Genomic DNA, 17,848 nt, shown 5'->3' with positions numbered 1-17,848 from the left:
GTTGGGGTGGATATTATAATTACTGGAAAAATGATGGATTGTTTTTTTGTTTTACTTAGCAGGATATAAAGGAAAGTGTGGGCTCTGAAGCCAAACAGACTGAGCTTTGGTTCTTTCTTTGCTCCTTATTAGCTGTGTGTCCTTGGGCAAGTAACCTGGTCAGTCTGAGTCAGCTTCCTCATGGGGAAAATGGAGATGTTAATATCTACATTGGGGGACAGTTGCAAGAATTAAATAAAATTATACGAAGAACCAAATGCAGTTCTTCCTACCTGGTAGGCACACATTATTAAAATTATACAGAATTTACTCTCCTCATACAGTCAAGAAATAACCAAAAGTAAATGCTCTTAAACTGAGAAGTAGGATTTCCCAAGTAAATGTGTGCATTTTACCCAGCAAACTTGATGGCTTACATTTGCATATTAAAATTTGCATGAGTTAAACTTTACCTGTCGACTTCCTTGCTTGGAAGAGCAGCTACTTGTGCTCCTTGAAGGTGATACCAATTTTTGGGACACACCAAGGTTCTTCTCATCACTCATCATGGACAGCAAGTCACTTGGCCTCGAGACAGTCAAAATGCCGTCAGATGACAACAGAGCCAAGAGTATGGAAGTCCCCAGTGGCAGGTGGTTTAGCTCTTATCCAAAGTATTTAAAAAACATTTTGGGTGGCCCAAAGGAAACCCTAAAACCTAAAAAAGAGAAATTAGAAAGAAGGTCAGAGGCATCAGATATCATCTCTAATTTGCCACAAATTGTCTGCAAGTGGCTTAAACATACTACAGATTACAGAGTCACGATGTTTGGCTATAGCAGGGGCCGAGAAGGAAAAGAAGCTTTACATCATTTTCTTACTGGGAATTTTGTATAGGTGGTTTTTCACGTAGCTTTGCAATATGGCAGGCTTAAGAATATTAATATAAAAATTTGAGTCCAGACACATACAAAATCAGCACTATAAAAAATCTTAAAACACAGTAAGACACCACTTCACATCCACTGTGATAGCTATAATAGTCATTTTTTTTAATGGGAAATAACTAGTGTTGGAAAGAGTATGGAGAAATTGGAACCCTCAGACATTGCTGGTGGAACTGTAAAATGGCATAGCCATGGTGGAAAACAGTTTGGTAGCTGTTCTATTTCTCAAAAATTTAAACACAGAATTATGTGATCCAGTAATTCCAATCCTATGTATAGATCCAAAAGAAGTGAAAACAGGTGCTCAAACAAAAAGTTGTAGACCAATGTTCATAGCAATGTTATTCACAATAGTCAAAGGTGGAAAGAACCCAAATGTCCATCAACTGATGAATGGATGAACCAAATCTGGTATATACATTCAATGGAATATTATTCAGATATTAAAAGGAATGAAGTACTGATACATGCTATAACATCAATGAACCTTGACAACATTGGGCTAAGTCAAATAACCCAGACACAAAAAAATAAACATTGTATGTTTCCATATTAAATATCCAGAGTTGGCAAATCCATAGAGACAGAAGACCAATAATTAGTGGTTACTGGGGGGAGAGTAGAGTGACTGCTTAATGGCTACAGTTTCTTTTTGGTGTGACAAGAATGTTCTGGAACTAGGCCGGGCTCAGTGGCTCATGCCTGTAATCCTGATGCTTTGGGAGGCCGAGGTGGGAGGATTACCTGAGGTCAGGATTTCTAAACCAGCCTGGCCAACATGACAAAACTCTGTCTCTACTAAAAATACAAAAATCAGCCAGGCATGGTAGTGGGTGCCTGTAATCCCAGCTACTCAGGAGGTTGAGGCAGGAGAATCGCTTGAACCCGGGGCAGTGGAGGCTGCAGCTCTTTGGGAGTCTTGCCCTGATGGAAGGGTTTCTAGTTTTCGAAGAGGAAATGTGGGCCTAGAATCACTGGCTTCTCCCACAGCCCTGGGTTAAGAGTAACTAACATGTTTGGTTTTGGCTTCAAAAAACCAGGACTTTATTTAACACACTAAGTTCAAGTAAATTCTACAGCTTTCCTAAGCAGGTTAACAACATAAAATATATATATATATATATCTCCAACCCATTCCGTTATTAATGTTCACATAGTCTAATTATAAAAAGAAGAGTATCATATATTTATCTAGGAACCAGCTAGTTAACTATGATATCAAACTTGGCTAATTATCATATACTCTTTCCTACGCCTTCATTAACACTTAGTTCTTTAAAAATAAAAAAGAGTACGTTAAAGCAATAAGCTAAAATCAAAACAATGAAAAGAAATACAAAATCTCAGAAAATGAAATTAAGGTGCCCAGAGCCATAGAGTTCAATTCCCATGTTACTCTTAAGTAACTCCCCAAATCCCTTTCTTCATTTAGTGTTGGATCCAATAATAAGTAAGACTAAAAGCAAACCAGCACCAGCCTCTTCATAAAATTAGCCTTACTGATGGGGGCATGACTAGGTGTACCTGAAGTTAGAAGCAAATGCAATCTAAAAAGTACCAAGAGAGTACTGTAAAGATATATTAACAGTTTGTGAAAAAGCAGTGTTGGCTGTTGCTGTTTGAGAAAGAGAAAAAAAATTAAAAACCTGGTGGGAGCCCCAAATGATGAAATGTGTGTCTGTGCTTGGGGCAGGGAGGGGGCAGCTACTGCTATGGCAACAGATTCCACAGTGGATTAGGAATACCAGCGGAGGGTGTGTGTGTGTGTGTGTGTGTGTACAAACTTTGCTTTTGTTTTTTCTTTAAGGCTGGGGTTCTGTTAAGTGGGAGTCTGGGATGAGAGGGGGGTGTGTGCAAATGTAAAGGGAGAGAAACATGGGCAATAAATGGAAGTCACAGGAATTCTAAAACCGCCAAAGCAGAAACACCACAACCCTGTCCTAGAGGCAGCTGATACAGGGTCATCTTTATCTCTTTGTTCTGGAGAATTTCACTTGGGAGGCAACAGCCAGGGCTTAGTAGGCCAAATCCAATAGCTATCAAGTTGGCACTTAGAGCTAACAGCTCTGCCAGCATGACCCCCTGGTGACCCCTACCCCTGTCTCCTTTCCCCTTCTGGGAAAGGAGACAGGGGACCCGCAGCCCCTCCCATGACCAGCCCCAGGGTGGAGTCTGGGATTGTTGCCTAGGGAAATGTATCTATTTCATCCCCCAGAACCTTCCTGCCTAGCCTCATCAGGAATTTGGTTAAAGCCACCAAAAGCGGCCTAAAAAGTAAAAGAAGTCAAATTCCAAGAGAAGGATATATAGTCGCATGCCACATCATGGGGTTTCAGTCAGTGACAGCCCACATATATGCTGGTGGTCCCATAAGACTATAATTCTGTATTTTCACTGTACTTTTTCTATGTTTAGTTACACAAATCCTTATATTGTGTTACTGCTGCCTGCAGTATTCAGGACAGTATCACACCGTACAGGTTTGTAGCCTGGGGGAAGCAGGCCGTAACACATAGACCAGTTGTGTAGCAGGCTCTGCTATTCAGGTTTGCTAGGTATACTCTACGATGTTCCCACAACAACATGTTCCCACAATGATGAAATTGCCTGATGTCACATTTCTCACAGTGTTTCCTATCTTAAGCGATGCATGACTCTACTTAAAACAGGGAAGAATAAAGAAAGAAGGCAGCAGTAGCCCAACACTAAGGTATCCCAGGTGCCAAGATGGTCACTTGGATGGAGGCAACTACTGTGTCCACTCTAGGGGACACCACAGGGATGGGCTGGGGTCACCAGAGAGGAGGCCTCGGCAGGATGGTGCATATGAAAGACCCCTGAGTGCTTTCACTCCACCCGGAGAGCCTTCCATGGAAAACCTCTAATTCAAAGGGTTTATGGGTTTCAATAATGCATGATAATTTCCCTACTCACAGACTGTGAATAATTTAAGGACAAACATTTATTTCCACCTTATTTTGTACTGAGAAATAACAGGTATACTAAAGTGCACAAATCTTAAGTGCACATACAGAACGTTACACTTGCAAATACTCATATAATCATCAGCTGGATCAAAAAATAGAACATTTACAGCCTGCCAAGAAGGCTTCTTGGGCCCCTGGAGCTGATCTTTTTGCAGATTGCTGTCCCTGAGTAAATCTCTCCTGCAAGTACTTGTCAACATGCCTTAAGGATGGAGAGCTAGGACTTGCCCCAGCTTACAGGAACAGGTTTTATGGCTACTTTGGTGCATTCTGCCTAATGTCAGTGTTTGATGTGTGACAGAATCCAGTTTGGGATCTGCTTTTGTTTCAACAAACCACCTGGTGGTAAGGTTGAGGAGGAGAGAATTTATGGCCCTTTCCTTTCTCTAAATCACAGAGGCCACCAAAACCAACAGGTGTCAAACACCAGATGCACTTGTGTCAGTTCAAAAATGCCCTGTTTGTGCCTCTAAGATGAGCTTCATCGTCTCTCACCACTGCCACCCACCTTTGAGAAGCTGATGGGTCAGGACTGTGTGAAACGCTAGTGTTTTGGTTAAAAGTCAAATGGACACATGACATGCAAACATAAGCTGTCCTGGGGCTTCCACTAGGAAAAGAGAACCCTGATTTCTACCCAGAATGGGGAAGAATAAATGACCAACACACTGTCAAGTATTTTGGCAACAAAGGCTGATTTTAAGACTCAGGTTTCACTTAGAAAAGATAACACAATTTGGGAAAAGATGTAAAGGTGACATTACATACTATATATGTGCGCTGGAAGGAGTCAGACCTAGGTTTGAATTGGTGTTTCCTTATTACAAATTCTGTGCACCTTGACAAATGTATTAAGCTCTCTGATTTCTACTTTTTCCTGTATAAAATGGGGAATAATAATAGCCACCCCAGAAAATTAGAAGGATTTGGCCAGGTGGAGTGGCTCACGCCTATAATCCCAGCAATTTAGGAGGTGGACACGACTGGATTACTTGAGGTCAGGAGTTCAAGACCAGCCTGGCCAACATGGTAAAACCCCATCACTACTAAAAATACCAAAATTAGCCGAGCATGGTGGTGCATGCCTGTAGTCCCAGCTACTCAGGAGGCTGAGGCAAGAGAATTGCTTGAACCTGGGAGGCAGAGGTTGCAGTGAACTGAGATTGCATCACTGCACTCCAGCATGAGAGCAGTGAACTGAGATCACACCACTGCACTCCAGCATGAGAGGGAAGGAGGGAAGGAGGGAGGGAGGGAGGGAAGGAGGGAGGGAGGGAGGGAAGGAGGGAGGGAGGGAGGGAGGAAGGAAGGAAGGAAGGCAGGCAGGCAGGCAGGCAGGCAAGAAGGAAGGAAGAAAAATTAGAAGGATTAAATAAGAAAATGAGGTTACAGTGTCTGGCTTTGGAATAGAATAGACACTCAACAGGTGTAAAGGCTCATGGCCTCCTCTCTCCTGGCTTCCTGAAAGTGGCAGGTGCAGCACAAGATAAGAAGCTCTACCCCTCCTTCAACTACAAACAAATAAAGATGACAGAATCTTAAAACATGTGTGTCCTTCAACATATTAACACCTCCCAAAATCCGTAATGCGAGTGTGAATAGACTCGTGTTAAAGCATTAAAGCAGTGTGCTTACTTCGGAAGAAGACATAAATGCAGAAAGATAAAAGCCACAGAATTCGTCAACACTAGGTCTCCAAAAAAGCAATATTATCTGGTAGATTGCAAAGAGTGGCATATAACACAGCTACTTATTAATCCATTAGGCCTGGGGGCCCGCACTCAGACACTTGGCCATGTTTTGCTTGAGAAACAGATTTTGCTTCCATAGTTAGAAACGACTTTCATGAAGGCCAGATGGCATATAATTCCAAATAGTTTGCAATTTCCCAGTAAAATATATAAAGAAATTATGTGCTGAATTAATATTAGAAATTTTTTAAGTGGGATATCTATTTCTGCTCTTTAGTAAAATAAAATTATTCAAATCCCAGATATGCATCTTTTTACAAATGGTACCCTCTGAAACATCCTGATTTCAAAAATGTTACATGGTCAAAAGCAGGGCTTTGGTTATTTGGCTTTAAGCACCACAGACCAGAGATTCAGCATCAGAAGTTTCTGGGAGCAGGTTCTAATCACAACTTCAGATACCGATTGGTGATTCTGGACTTCTGAAGTGTTGTCCATGTGTCCGAACTATCTGAACTGCTGGTCTGATCCAAGGGCACCCATACCTCACTGTTTCTGGGAGGGGAGTACTAAGTTTCTGGGAGATGAGTACTAAGTTTCTGGGAGATGAGTACTAAGTTTCTGGGAGATGAGTACTAAGTTTCTGGGAGATGAGTACTAAGTTTCTGGGAGATGAGTACTAAGGCTCAGGGTCCACAGAAGTCCCTTCCTTAAAGTCTAACAATTCCTCCACAAACCATTTTTTTAAAAAATCTTATTCTCACTTTTGGCAAGACAGGAGTCAAGAGGCCTAAAGACTCAAATGCTTACTCTGGCACAATAGAGTATCCATTTATACTCCCTGCTCCATCCATGGCCTTCACAATCCACTTCTTCAGGGGACATCAGATTGCTCAGAGCCCAATCCAGCAACAGAAACGCACCTGGATGCATATTCGAATTGTGCAGCTTCCATGAGACAAAAAGCTGGACAATGGTATCTGGCTGTCAGTTTATGCTGGAACCATTTATTTGTCATCACTGAGTAAACAAAACAACAAGCGCAATAACTAACCAGTCATTAGACAGAATCATGGAGCCTAATAATGAATTCTAGCCCAACCTCTGGCTTAAACAAAGCAAGAACTCCCTCTATAACATAGCTAGATCATCACTGCTTGACCACTTCCTGTGACAGAAACAAGGCACTCCATTTCACCTTTTTAAAAATCTATTCTAGATAGTTTGTCATCATTTAGAGCTGAAATAATGACTCACTATAATTTCATGCGCTGCTCCTAGATTTGCCCTTGGTAACTACATATAACAAGACAGAACTTTTTTTTAACCATAACCTGCACTGAAACCACCACCATCCCCACATCCCACCCAGCAAATCTTTTCTTCTCCAGACTAAACAGCCTCATTGTCATCATCATCCATTTCTTATGGGACATGGATCAAAAGCCCTTAGGATCCCAGATGTTCAACTTTGATCACCCTTCAATTTGTGCTTCTCTAACAATGATGCCTAGATTTAAAGACAAGCTCCAGGTGTGGTCTGGACAGAGCAGAAGAGAAGGCAATGACAACCTTCCTGGCCTCAACCACACTGCAGCTGTTAATACTGCTGGATTTGCCTTAGCTTTGGGGGAACTTGCATCTCTTTCCAGCTCTCAGTGTTCTTACTGGGACTGTCAGGTCATAGGGATTTCTAAGAAGTTGGGCTTCCTTCTTTCTGAAGTGGACTCCTTTACTTCCTTTAACTAAAATTCAGGACTTGACTGTTCTATTATTATTACCATCATTATAATCATTATTAAATTATTGCATGTTAATTTTGACCCATGTCAAGATATTTCTGGAGACCAATGGTCATTGGCTGACTTCTTTGTTACAGCATATATAGATTGCACAGGCATATGAATTCTATACTCACCCAAGTAAATTATACTTGGAGATTTAGTAACGAGAAGAGCACCAAGGGCATGGAGGTCTCTGCAGCCTGACATTAATTTGTTTGTTAATTAGCATTTCTGCATACAAATTTGCCAATCCACTGTAAATACCCATAACTATACAATCACCTACAATTTCTCAAAGTGTCCAGATCCACCTTCTTCAAAGTCTTCTGGATTGTTATTTAAAATGCAAATTTTGCTCCACTTTAGATGAGTTGAATCAGAATTTCTATCTAGGGATGGGCCTGATAACCTGCATGTTTAACACATGCCCTGGGTGATTTTTGCTTAAAGTTTGAGAATATAACTGACTTAGCCTGTAGCTTTCAACCTTTCTTATGTGACTCCGAGCCAATCCTTCTATTTGTGTATGTGTGACGTGGCAGAGGGTAGGAAGCTAAAACCCTCTTTTATTATCGTAGTCCTGTGGTTTTTAAAGAGTGGCCCTAAGACTTGCAGCATCATTATCACCTGGGACCTTGTTAGGAATGCAAAATCTCTGACCCTATCACAGACCAACAAAATCAGGAACTGAGAGTGGAACCCTGGGATCTGTTTTTCACAAGTTCTCCAGGTGACCTGAATGCACAAGTCCAAGAACCACTGCCACAGGTTAATATTACAACCATGGCATAGAATCTTTCGGCCTTTGGTATACAGCAGGTCCTCAAGTAATGTTGTTCTATCTAACTTTGTTATTTAGAAGTTTGGTGATGTTTTTGTGACCAGAAACATGCCACAGGAAATATGCCATTGTTTTTATCAATTAGCCTATGGTAAAATTAGCTTCGTATATATCATTTCACTTGACGTCACAGTTTCCAAGAACTTATCAATGAAGATACATGAAGACTTAGTGTACATTTGTCAGGGATTAGAGTAGACCCTGAGTTCTTTTCTGGGAAAGATTTTGTCCCACTGCTTAGCTACTCCTTAATCAAGGGATGGCAAGTACCAGATACATGTGCTTCCAGTCTCCACTCCCAAGCTTCGTCATCATGGCAAAATTCCTCAATCAGCTCTCCAGAAAACTAAAAGACAAGAGTTGGCCGGTCGGGTGTGGTGGCTCATGCCTGTAATCCCAGCACTCTGGGAGGCCAAGGTAGGTGGATCGCTTGAGCTCACGAGTTCAAGACCAGCCTGGGCAACAAGACAAAACCTCCATCTTTACAAAAAATATTAGGTTGGTGTGAAAGTAAGTGTGGATTTTGCCATTGGCACCAACCTAATACAAAAATTAGCTGGGTGTGCTAGTGCACACCTGTAGTATCAGCTACTGGGGAGGCTGAAGTGGGAGGATGACTTGAGTCTGGGAGGCGGAGATTGCAGTGAGCTGAGATTTTGCCACTGCACTCCAGCCTGGGTGAAAGAGCCAGACCTTCTCTCAAAAAAAAAAAAAAAAAAAAAAGAGAGAGAGAGAGAGAGAGATGGCCAGGTACAGTGGCTCACGCTTATAATTCCGGTGCTTTGGGAGGCTGAGGCGGGCGGATCACGAGGTCAGGAGTTCGAGACAGCCTGGCCAACATGGAGAAACCCCGTCTCTACTAAAAACACAAACACTAGCTGGGCACGGTGGCAGGTGCCTGTAATCCCAGCCACTCGGGAGGCTGAGGCAGGAGAATTGCTTGAACCCAGGAGGTGGAGGTTGCAGTGAGCCGAGATGGCGCCACTGTACTCCAGCCTGGGTGACAGAGCAAGACTCCATCTCGGAAAAAAAAAGAGAGACAGAGTTGGTAAGACAGATCTATCCTGCTAAGATGCATTCCCTTATCCTGATTAAGAGCCATGATTTCATAGGTCATTAGCTGCAATCTGGTCATAAAAGTCAACACACATGGACCTGTCTTTGATCCTCAACACAAAACACCCATGCACCAGGCTCTTGCCAAACATTATAACTTTGAACTATGTACTGTCCAGACTTTATCATTCAGTAGATCACACTCTGAGTGCATACTGAAACTATGTGAGAAACTTTTTAAAATGCTGATAAACAGACCCTATCCTAGGTCTATTATGTTGAAATCTCTGGTGGGGACAGGCTTTGGTATTCCTAAACCTCCACAGGTATTTCGGCTGTAGGACCAGGGTTGACAAGGCGCTTCTGGGCTGTGAGCCACCATTAAATGATCCAAAAAGACAAGACAATGTGTGCACCAAGCTCAAGCTGTATCATCTGATAATGGAACTACCCTATTCTGATCTCTAAGAACTGCTTTCCCTGCATTGTCTTCTAGGAGTATGACCATGGCCTACAATGAGATAACTGCTGCCAATAAATAAATAACCAACCTACTGTACAATACTGGGAAATTTTGTAGAGCAGTATAATAAAGACTAAAAGCTGTGGACTCAAACTGCCCAGGTTCAAGGCCAGCCTTACTAAGTTGCTTTAGGTAAGTTTTTAGTCTCTCTAGATCTCAATTTTTCATTTGCAAAATGGGAATAATTAAAGGATCTCCCTGAAAGGGATTGTTGAGGTGATTAGATGAGCTAATGCATGCAAGACCATTTAGCAGAAGGCAATCATGTTGCTATAAGTTAGGTAGTGTAGGATGTACTGGTCACTATCCTGCACATCACAATGGGTATTTTACTCTTTTAATCAGAAAAATGCAAAGGATATATACAAATATCCATATTACTATCATCCAAAATTAATAGGTCTCCACACATATACACCCACCATTCTTCTGGGTTTTTTTAAACTTAACTTCTTTCTGCAGCTGGCTTATTTTCACTGAAAATTATTGCACACACAAAAATACACATTCTGTTCCATTCCTGCAACATGACTATGTCTTGAACTCACTCGTTCAGATGTTTCTGACTCTTTCCTATTAAAAATGCTGATGCAATGAACAACCTTGTATCTGCTCCCCGTGAAGCTGTGATGATAATTTTCTAAAGCAAGTGGAACAGCTGCATCTTAAGGTAGGACTAGTTGTAGTTTTACTAGATATTCCAAATTACTATTCAAAATGGCCACACCAACTTACACTGTACAGAGGCTTCTTTTAAATGCCTCTTCTATGGTCATTTACAGGAGAAAAGAAATAATAATAATAATAAAGAAAGGACTCTTGAATGCCACACCTAAACGACTGGCTTATTTTTAGCTTTTAGAGACTGTGAACAGAACACCTCCCTCTTTGTCTGAGGTACTAGGATGGACAGCGGGTCAAATTGATGGCTCACCACTGATAATCTTCAATAGCAAGAGATGAGTATTTCTCTGTGCTTGGCTTCCCTCTACTGTCACTGTGCTCCAATTCTCTCAACCACGGACTGTTTCCATGTGCAGTATGTGTATTATTGGAGGCCACTTCAAAAACTCCGTGGAATAAGACAATGTGTAAATAAATTACTTTTTCTTAAGTTAGACAGTAAGACAAAGTGCTGCTGGGCTATTGGCAAGATGTTCTGGTACTGGTGGTTTTCTAACCGGCAAAAACCATAATGACTTGTGTACCAACCTAATACTTGGCTTCCAACACTAGGATGCCTTCCATTTCACCTTCTGGGTGAGCCCTATGGCTCCCAGCCTCAACTTGACAGTTCCTATGGCCACAAACATCCTTAGAACAAGTGAAAAATGAGGAAAGAGTGGACTCACAAATAATAGCCTCTAGCTCACAGAATCAGAAAGCCACATATCAAAGATACTTGCCAGTGAAGAAAGGAAGAGATCAAGAGAGACCCAAGTGGCCAATGTTGCTTACTACTAGCCTTTTGAAGTTCACCGATAGACAATTCAAAGCCGACAGGATTCCTGGGAGAGCGCACTTGCAGGCAGATTGGGAGAAGGAGGGAAAGATAATTTCCAAATGATTTTTATGCAAATGTAACCCTATCCTTCACCAGAAGAAATGCTATTGACTCAGATCTTGGTTTTCTACCTTGTTCACAAGGGTATCACCAAATAGATATGTTGAATACCTCAAGCGGACTTTTCAGAAGTCTGACATCCTCCTTAAAAAAAGAGAAAGATGTTTGCTACACATCCACCCCCGTGTCTGCCAACACTCAATACCTGAATGCCCAGGGCCTTGCTTCAATGCTGAGTCCCTTCTCCGGTCACATGGGCCTCACTACTAGCACATGTCCCCTGACCCCTGACCACAGACGTCACTCGGGACAGTGGGTTTTGCTGTAGGGTTGACTTCATCAGGCTGTGTCCTCCCCACTGGCTACCATGTTCTCACCACCAATTTTTTTTTTTTTTTTTTTTTTGAGACAGTCTCACTCTGTCACCCAGGCTGGAGTGCAGCGGTGAGATCTCGGCTCACTGCAACCTCTGCCTCCCAGGTTCAAGCAATTCTCATGTCTCAGCCTCCTGAGTAACTGGGATTGCAGGTATATGCCACCACAGCTGGCCGATTTTTGTATTTTTAGTAGAGATGGGGTTTCACCATGTTGGCCAGGCTGGTCTCAAACTCCTGACCTCAAGTGATCCGTCCACCTCAGCCTCCCAGAGTGCTGGGATTACAGGTGTGAGTCACTGCACCTGGCCACTGGATGTTTTCTTAACAGCATGACAAGGAAGACTTACTCCCTCTTCCTATCAAAGAGAGTAGTTTTGGAGGGGAGAAGTGAGACAGAAAAAGTACAGTTGAAATGTTAAAATGTAACTGTCAACTCTTTTAGTGAAAAGAAAATGTGGTATATACAGTCAGCCCGCAGTATCTGCAGGTTTCACATCTGTGGATTTAGCCAACCACAGAGCAAAAGTATTCCAGCAATAACAATACAACAATGAAAATATACAGATTTTAAAACAATACAGTATAGCAACTATTTACATAGCATTGACACTGTGTTAGGTATTGTAAGTAATCTAGAAATGGTTTAAATATACGGGAGGATGTGCATAGGTTATGTGCGAATACTTTGCCATTTTATATCAGGAACTTGAACATCCATGAAATTTGGTATTTGTGGCGATCACCGAACTAGTACCCCGTACAGCTGTACATACAACAGAATAGTATTCAGCCGTAAAAAAACTAAAGAAATCTTACAATGGGCAATAACACAGATGACTCTGGAAGACACTACGCTAGGTGAAATAAGCCATTCACAGAAGGACAAATACTGCATGATGCCACTTATATGAGATATTTAAAATAATCAAATTCATAGAAACAGAAAGGAGAATGGTGGCTGTCAGGGGCTGGGGGGAGGGGAGAATGCCAGTTATTGTTTAATGGATACAGAGTTTCAGTTAAGTGTTCTGATCATAATATACAGGTATGTGTGTGTGTGTGTGTGTGTGTGTGTGTATATATACATATATATAAAGTTCAGAGGAACTAGAACAGTGTACTGCCAGGCTCATAATCAAGAGTGTTGCACAACCATGCTGGAATAATGCCTGGAGGACTGGTATCAGGAGCAAGCCAAGGATTGCAAACAGCAGTGGTGAAAACTAAAGGGCTTTGTGGACACATAGCCAGAGCCAGATGCACAAATAGAAGATAAGCTTCTGGGTGTGGAAACTCTCTTCACAAAGCATCGGGGGTCAAGAGGATTGCTCCAATCCCATTGGTTTTCCATCTTTTTTCTTAAAGGAGACGTACTAACGGGAAAGAATAAAATAACCACAGAGAAGACAAACTTGAAACCCACAACAGAGAAGAGACAGGAAATGTGCACTCAGCTCTACTAAATGGGTTCTGGTTACCAATTTAGCCCAAACAGATGAGGGGACTGAATGATTTCAGTCTTCATGGGACCTGACAGTAAGCTATGCCGGATGAGGGAGAGTGAGATAGGTATCAGAAAATGAAAATTGGGTAGATTTTGTGAAGATTATTAGAAACGGACAGGAAATTTCTGAAAAGTCTAGACCAATTATTATCAACCCTGGCTGCAAACTAGTGAAGAGCTTTTACAAAATACTGCTGCCCAGGCCCCAGCCCAGAGTCCATGATTGAAGTGGAATAAGCTCCGTAGGACATTCTGACAGGTGTCCAGGGCTAAGAGTCATGACTCCATACTGATGAGTATGGGCTCCAAAACTATTCTCTTTGATAGGAAGACGGCGTAAGTCTTCCTTGCCAAGCTGTTAAGAAAACATTCAGTGGCCAGGCACGGTGGCTCATGCCTGTAATCTCAGCACTTTGGGAGGCTGAGGTGGGTGGATCACTTGAGGTCAGCAGTTCAAGACCAGCCTGGCCAACATGGTTGAAACCCTGTCTTTACTAAAAATACAAAAGTTAGCCAAATGTGGTGGCAAGGACCTGTAATCCCAGCTATTTGGGAGGCTGAGGCAGGAGAATTGCTTGAATCTGGGAGGCGGATGTTGCCGTGAGCTGAGATTATGCCACTGAACTCGAGCCTGGGTCAGACTCCGTCTCAAAAAAAAAGAAAACACCCAGAGTCACAGCACCATGATCTCCTGGTGAAGCAGAACAAGTAATAGGAAACTAACATAAAGAGGCCTCCCTCCTGTCCTCATCTGCATAGTGAGTCATTCTGGGCTCAGCAGGCATCATCACGGAGCAGGTAGGAGGTTCCATCACTGGGGGCCTAGGCAACATTGGCATGTGACCTCCCATGGCAGTCTCATTCCAGGAGCAGGTCCCACTGGCATCATCCCAGGAGGAGGAGAACCCATCACTGACATCATGGGAGGGCCCCTTATAGGAGGTGCAGGCATCATACCAGGGCAAAGAGGAGCCGGGAGACTTCGGGGGAGGTGGGATCATTGCCCCTGCTGGGGAGAGGCAGAGAATGGAGTAGGAGGAAACTTTCCTTGTTGAAGTGCAGCCATTGTTTCGTCCATCAGGCTCTGAGCCTGCTCTTCCACCCCATTCTGACAGCAGTCTTTCATATTCTCTTTGTAGATATCACTGTAGAGTATCTTTTGCACAGATGAAGAGTCATGAGCGAGGTATTTATTGCAGTAGTCACAATCACACATGGACATGTTGCTCTCCAGGCCATTGGCCACTCTGTTCCTACCACAGCGTCTTCACACATTCATCTGTTGATGGACATTTATGTTGTTTCCATATCTTGGCTATCATCAACAGTGCTTCTGTGAACACAGGAGTGCTGATACCTCTTAACTTTAAAGTGTTGCTTACTGTCTCTTTTTCTCTCCCAATTCCATGGGCACTCACCAAAGTTTTGTCCCTCATCCACTTCTCTCTATGCACTTCAGCTCTTGATCATCTTACAGACCTCTTGCCTTAGTAAAGCCTCTACACTGCTCCCTACCCCCACTCCAGTCCCCAGCCTGGTGTTGGCCCCTGGATTCATCACTGGAACAGCAAGCCTATGCTCATTACTCCCTCATGCTGATATTAATACCTGCCACTGGCTTCCCTGACTCTGATTAAGACACCCACCCTCTACTAATCCAACCAAACTCCCTCTCCCAGAGCCCCCAGTAGTGTAGATTCTCTCTCTCCCTGACACTGACCTCATCACCCCCCAATGTGTTTTATATTCTTCTATTCTCAAAACAACCTATCCACTTTAGATCACCATTAGGCCCTGCAATTGACTCCACATTTTCTCTCCCAGCACTTCAATCCTTACATTCATTCCCTAGTTCAATTTATCGCCAGACTCTCCCCTGCTCCAAATGTCCAATGCCTACAGGCTTAAGTAAAATAGCAAGGCCTGGCAGGCAAAACCCTCCACTACATAGTTGCATTTCACTGGTTTTGGACTCTGGCTCTACCTCTCACTTAGTCTGTGGCTAAATGTCTGAGTTGCTTCGTCATGTGAAAGCAGGCACGAATAACTGTACTAACCTCACAGGGTTTTGTGAAGATTGACTAAAATAATGCATGTAAAACACTCAGCACAGTCCTTGCCAGACATCACTCAGTTACACTTTGGCTGTTATTCCTCAAACTTCATCTCTAACAACTCACATATACACACCCTGCATTCTGCACTCTCCCTTTGTCCTAGTGAGTCCTTCTTCATGGAGCACCCTCTTAACCCACCTTCTCTCTTCCGTCTATGGCAAAGTCCGCCATCTTCCGAAGATCACTTTCAGCATTGCCTTTTCCATGAAGCCTTTTCTCAACCCCTCTCCCACCCCAAATGGGTTTGTTTCCTCTTGGACTCTGCTTTACTTTTGTGCTACCTGAAAGTATTAGTCACATTTCCTGCACTCTGACTCACTCTTCATATCCTGACTGCTAGATGTTGGGTCTATATCTCACTCGGGACTGCATTTTGTTCACCTCTACATTCTGTGGAAAGTAACTTACAAAGACTGATAGCAATCTTTGTTGAGCCAAGGAAAGAGTTCTCTGTGTGAGCACATTTATTTATTCCCATAGGAGACGTCTGTCTTTACCGTTCACTGGAATCATTTGGGATTACTTATGTATTTCAGAATATTTCAGCTATTCCTTCCTTGTGAGATCTCCTTGGCATTTTAAGTCTTTGGCCAAAAGAGACATCATTTCTCTCTTTTTTCTGACTTGTTTCAAATATTTCTAGTACCATAGAGATGTTATGCCCAAAGCATCCTTCTTTGGGGATTTCATTTCCTGGTGCCTGCCACTTTCCATCACTGGTTAATGCTTCCTTGTTGGCTCAGAAAGAAATCCAGAGCTATCATTCTCTGCATTATTTTTTCAGTCTTCTTAAAAATTAAATGATCGGCAAAACAAGTCAAGAGTTTATCAGAAGTTAGCCAAATGAAACATCCAGTGGGTGATTATCTGATTGAATCTCCTTTTTATCAGCACATGCGGTATTCATTCTAAAGTTTCAGTTTCTGAGAAGAAAGCGCCCTCCACAGCCTCCATCTGGCCATCCATAATACTGATCCTATTACAATCTTTCTTCTCTACCATGCCCCCTTACCCAGGGATTCATCATTAAGGTCTAGATTTCCCCAAGACTGCTTCTTTACAGTAAAACATCCCCTTCTAAAATCATATTCTAGTCATGAGAACCACACTAACCATGGTGAGACAGATCCAGTGATGCTACCTATATCCAAGTTTTAATGTTTCAAGTTTATTTTGCTTCATTCTCATAAGCTGCACAATGGCAAAGAGCTGCAGGTATTATTACCAATCAGCTGCCCAGGCTTTTTTAAAAAGAAATTACTGATGTTCTCCTCCTCTGTTATTGGTCTTTTTATCTTTGCTCTGCCGGGTGTTCTCTAGCCAATCAAGTTTTAACGTTTTTTCCTTCCCATCAAATTTCAGTTCAACTCTCTTAAACAGGTTAGCAAATCTCTTGCCAAACACACTTGTCCTCAAAAGACGGCAAGAGCCTGCTCCACAAACCAAACTCTGCTTATTAACACTATCTGTGCTGTAGTTACTTTCCATGTCCTCTTCAAGCTCATGGTCTACCTTTCCCCAAAAAGTAGAGACACCAAACATCCCCCTCAAGTTCTTTACTTTCCTGCCATGACTTCACAGAACTCATGATACATTTGAGGTTTCTTTTGACATTTAGAGTATTTTTACCCAAACCAGTGAACAGGGGTGATAACTGATAGATCTGATATTTTGGTAAGTTAGCATGCATGCCTTGGCTGGTTATCCAGCAATATCCACTCTCCCCTTCTTTAATAATAGAACTCTCGAGTTTTAATCTTGTTCATGGGCATCTAATAAGAGGCTTTCACTTCTAGCATTCTTTGCAGCTTGGTGGGGGCTTGTGACTAAGGGCTGCCAACGAGATGTGGGCAGAGCTGTTTGTCTTCCAGGTCATGATCCTAAAAAGAGATATACATGTTCCCTGCCCTTTCCCCATTCCTGAGGGCTGGGAGGTGGTGATAGCTGGACCCAGAAATGAAAGCCACTGGTTGAAGACCATAGCGTCACCATGCCAGCTAAGGAATAACAATATCTGAACAGTTACATGAGAGAGAAATAAACTTTAATCTTGTTAAAGTTACTTAATTTTTGAATCTCTCAGTTACACAGGTATAGTACAAATAACATTGGCCCTAAGAAGCTGGCATGCCTTCAAATTAGGAACCTTAGGTCACCTCTGTACGTCTTAACAGAAAGCTGCCAATCACCTCTGTCCTGGCCAGCTTCCTGTGCCAGAAACAAGAACCTCTGGCAATGAGAATCCTATTCATTATTTGACAAAATAAGGAAAGCTATTTTTTCTTTTTCTTTTTTGAGAGTCTCGCTTTTCTCGCCCAGGCTGGAGTGCAGTGGCGCAATCTCAGCTCACTGCAACCTCCGCCTCCCAGGTTCAAGCAATTCTCCTGTCTCAGTCTCCTGAGTAGCTGGGATTACAGGCGCACACCATCACACCCGGCTAATTTTTGTACTTTTTAGTAGAGATGGGGTTTTGCCATG

At 42.5% G+C, this 17,848-nt stretch overlaps 1 protein-coding gene across 12 annotated transcripts in view; it reads right to left on the bottom strand.

The window, feature by feature from the left end:
* The window catches only part of OSBPL3 (oxysterol binding protein like 3), a 197,628-nt gene that overhangs the window by 102,069 nt on the left and 77,711 nt on the right, over positions 1-17,848 (bottom strand). For all 12 annotated transcript variants that reach the window (XM_063726044.1, XM_063726049.1, XM_063726047.1 and 9 more), the window contains exon 2: positions 453-697. In XM_063726044.1, the coding sequence (XP_063582114.1) occupies positions 453-548 (96 nt within the window). In that variant the 5' untranslated portion in view covers positions 549-697. The remainder of the gene's footprint in view (positions 1-452; positions 698-17,848) is intronic.

The sequence above is a fragment of the Pongo abelii genome, chromosome 6 (genome assembly GCF_028885655.2).
Source record: "Pongo abelii isolate AG06213 chromosome 6, NHGRI_mPonAbe1-v2.0_pri, whole genome shotgun sequence".
Classification (NCBI taxonomy): Eukaryota; Metazoa; Chordata; class Mammalia; order Primates; family Hominidae; genus Pongo; species Pongo abelii.
This window is presented reverse-complemented; position numbering and strand designations above follow the sequence as displayed.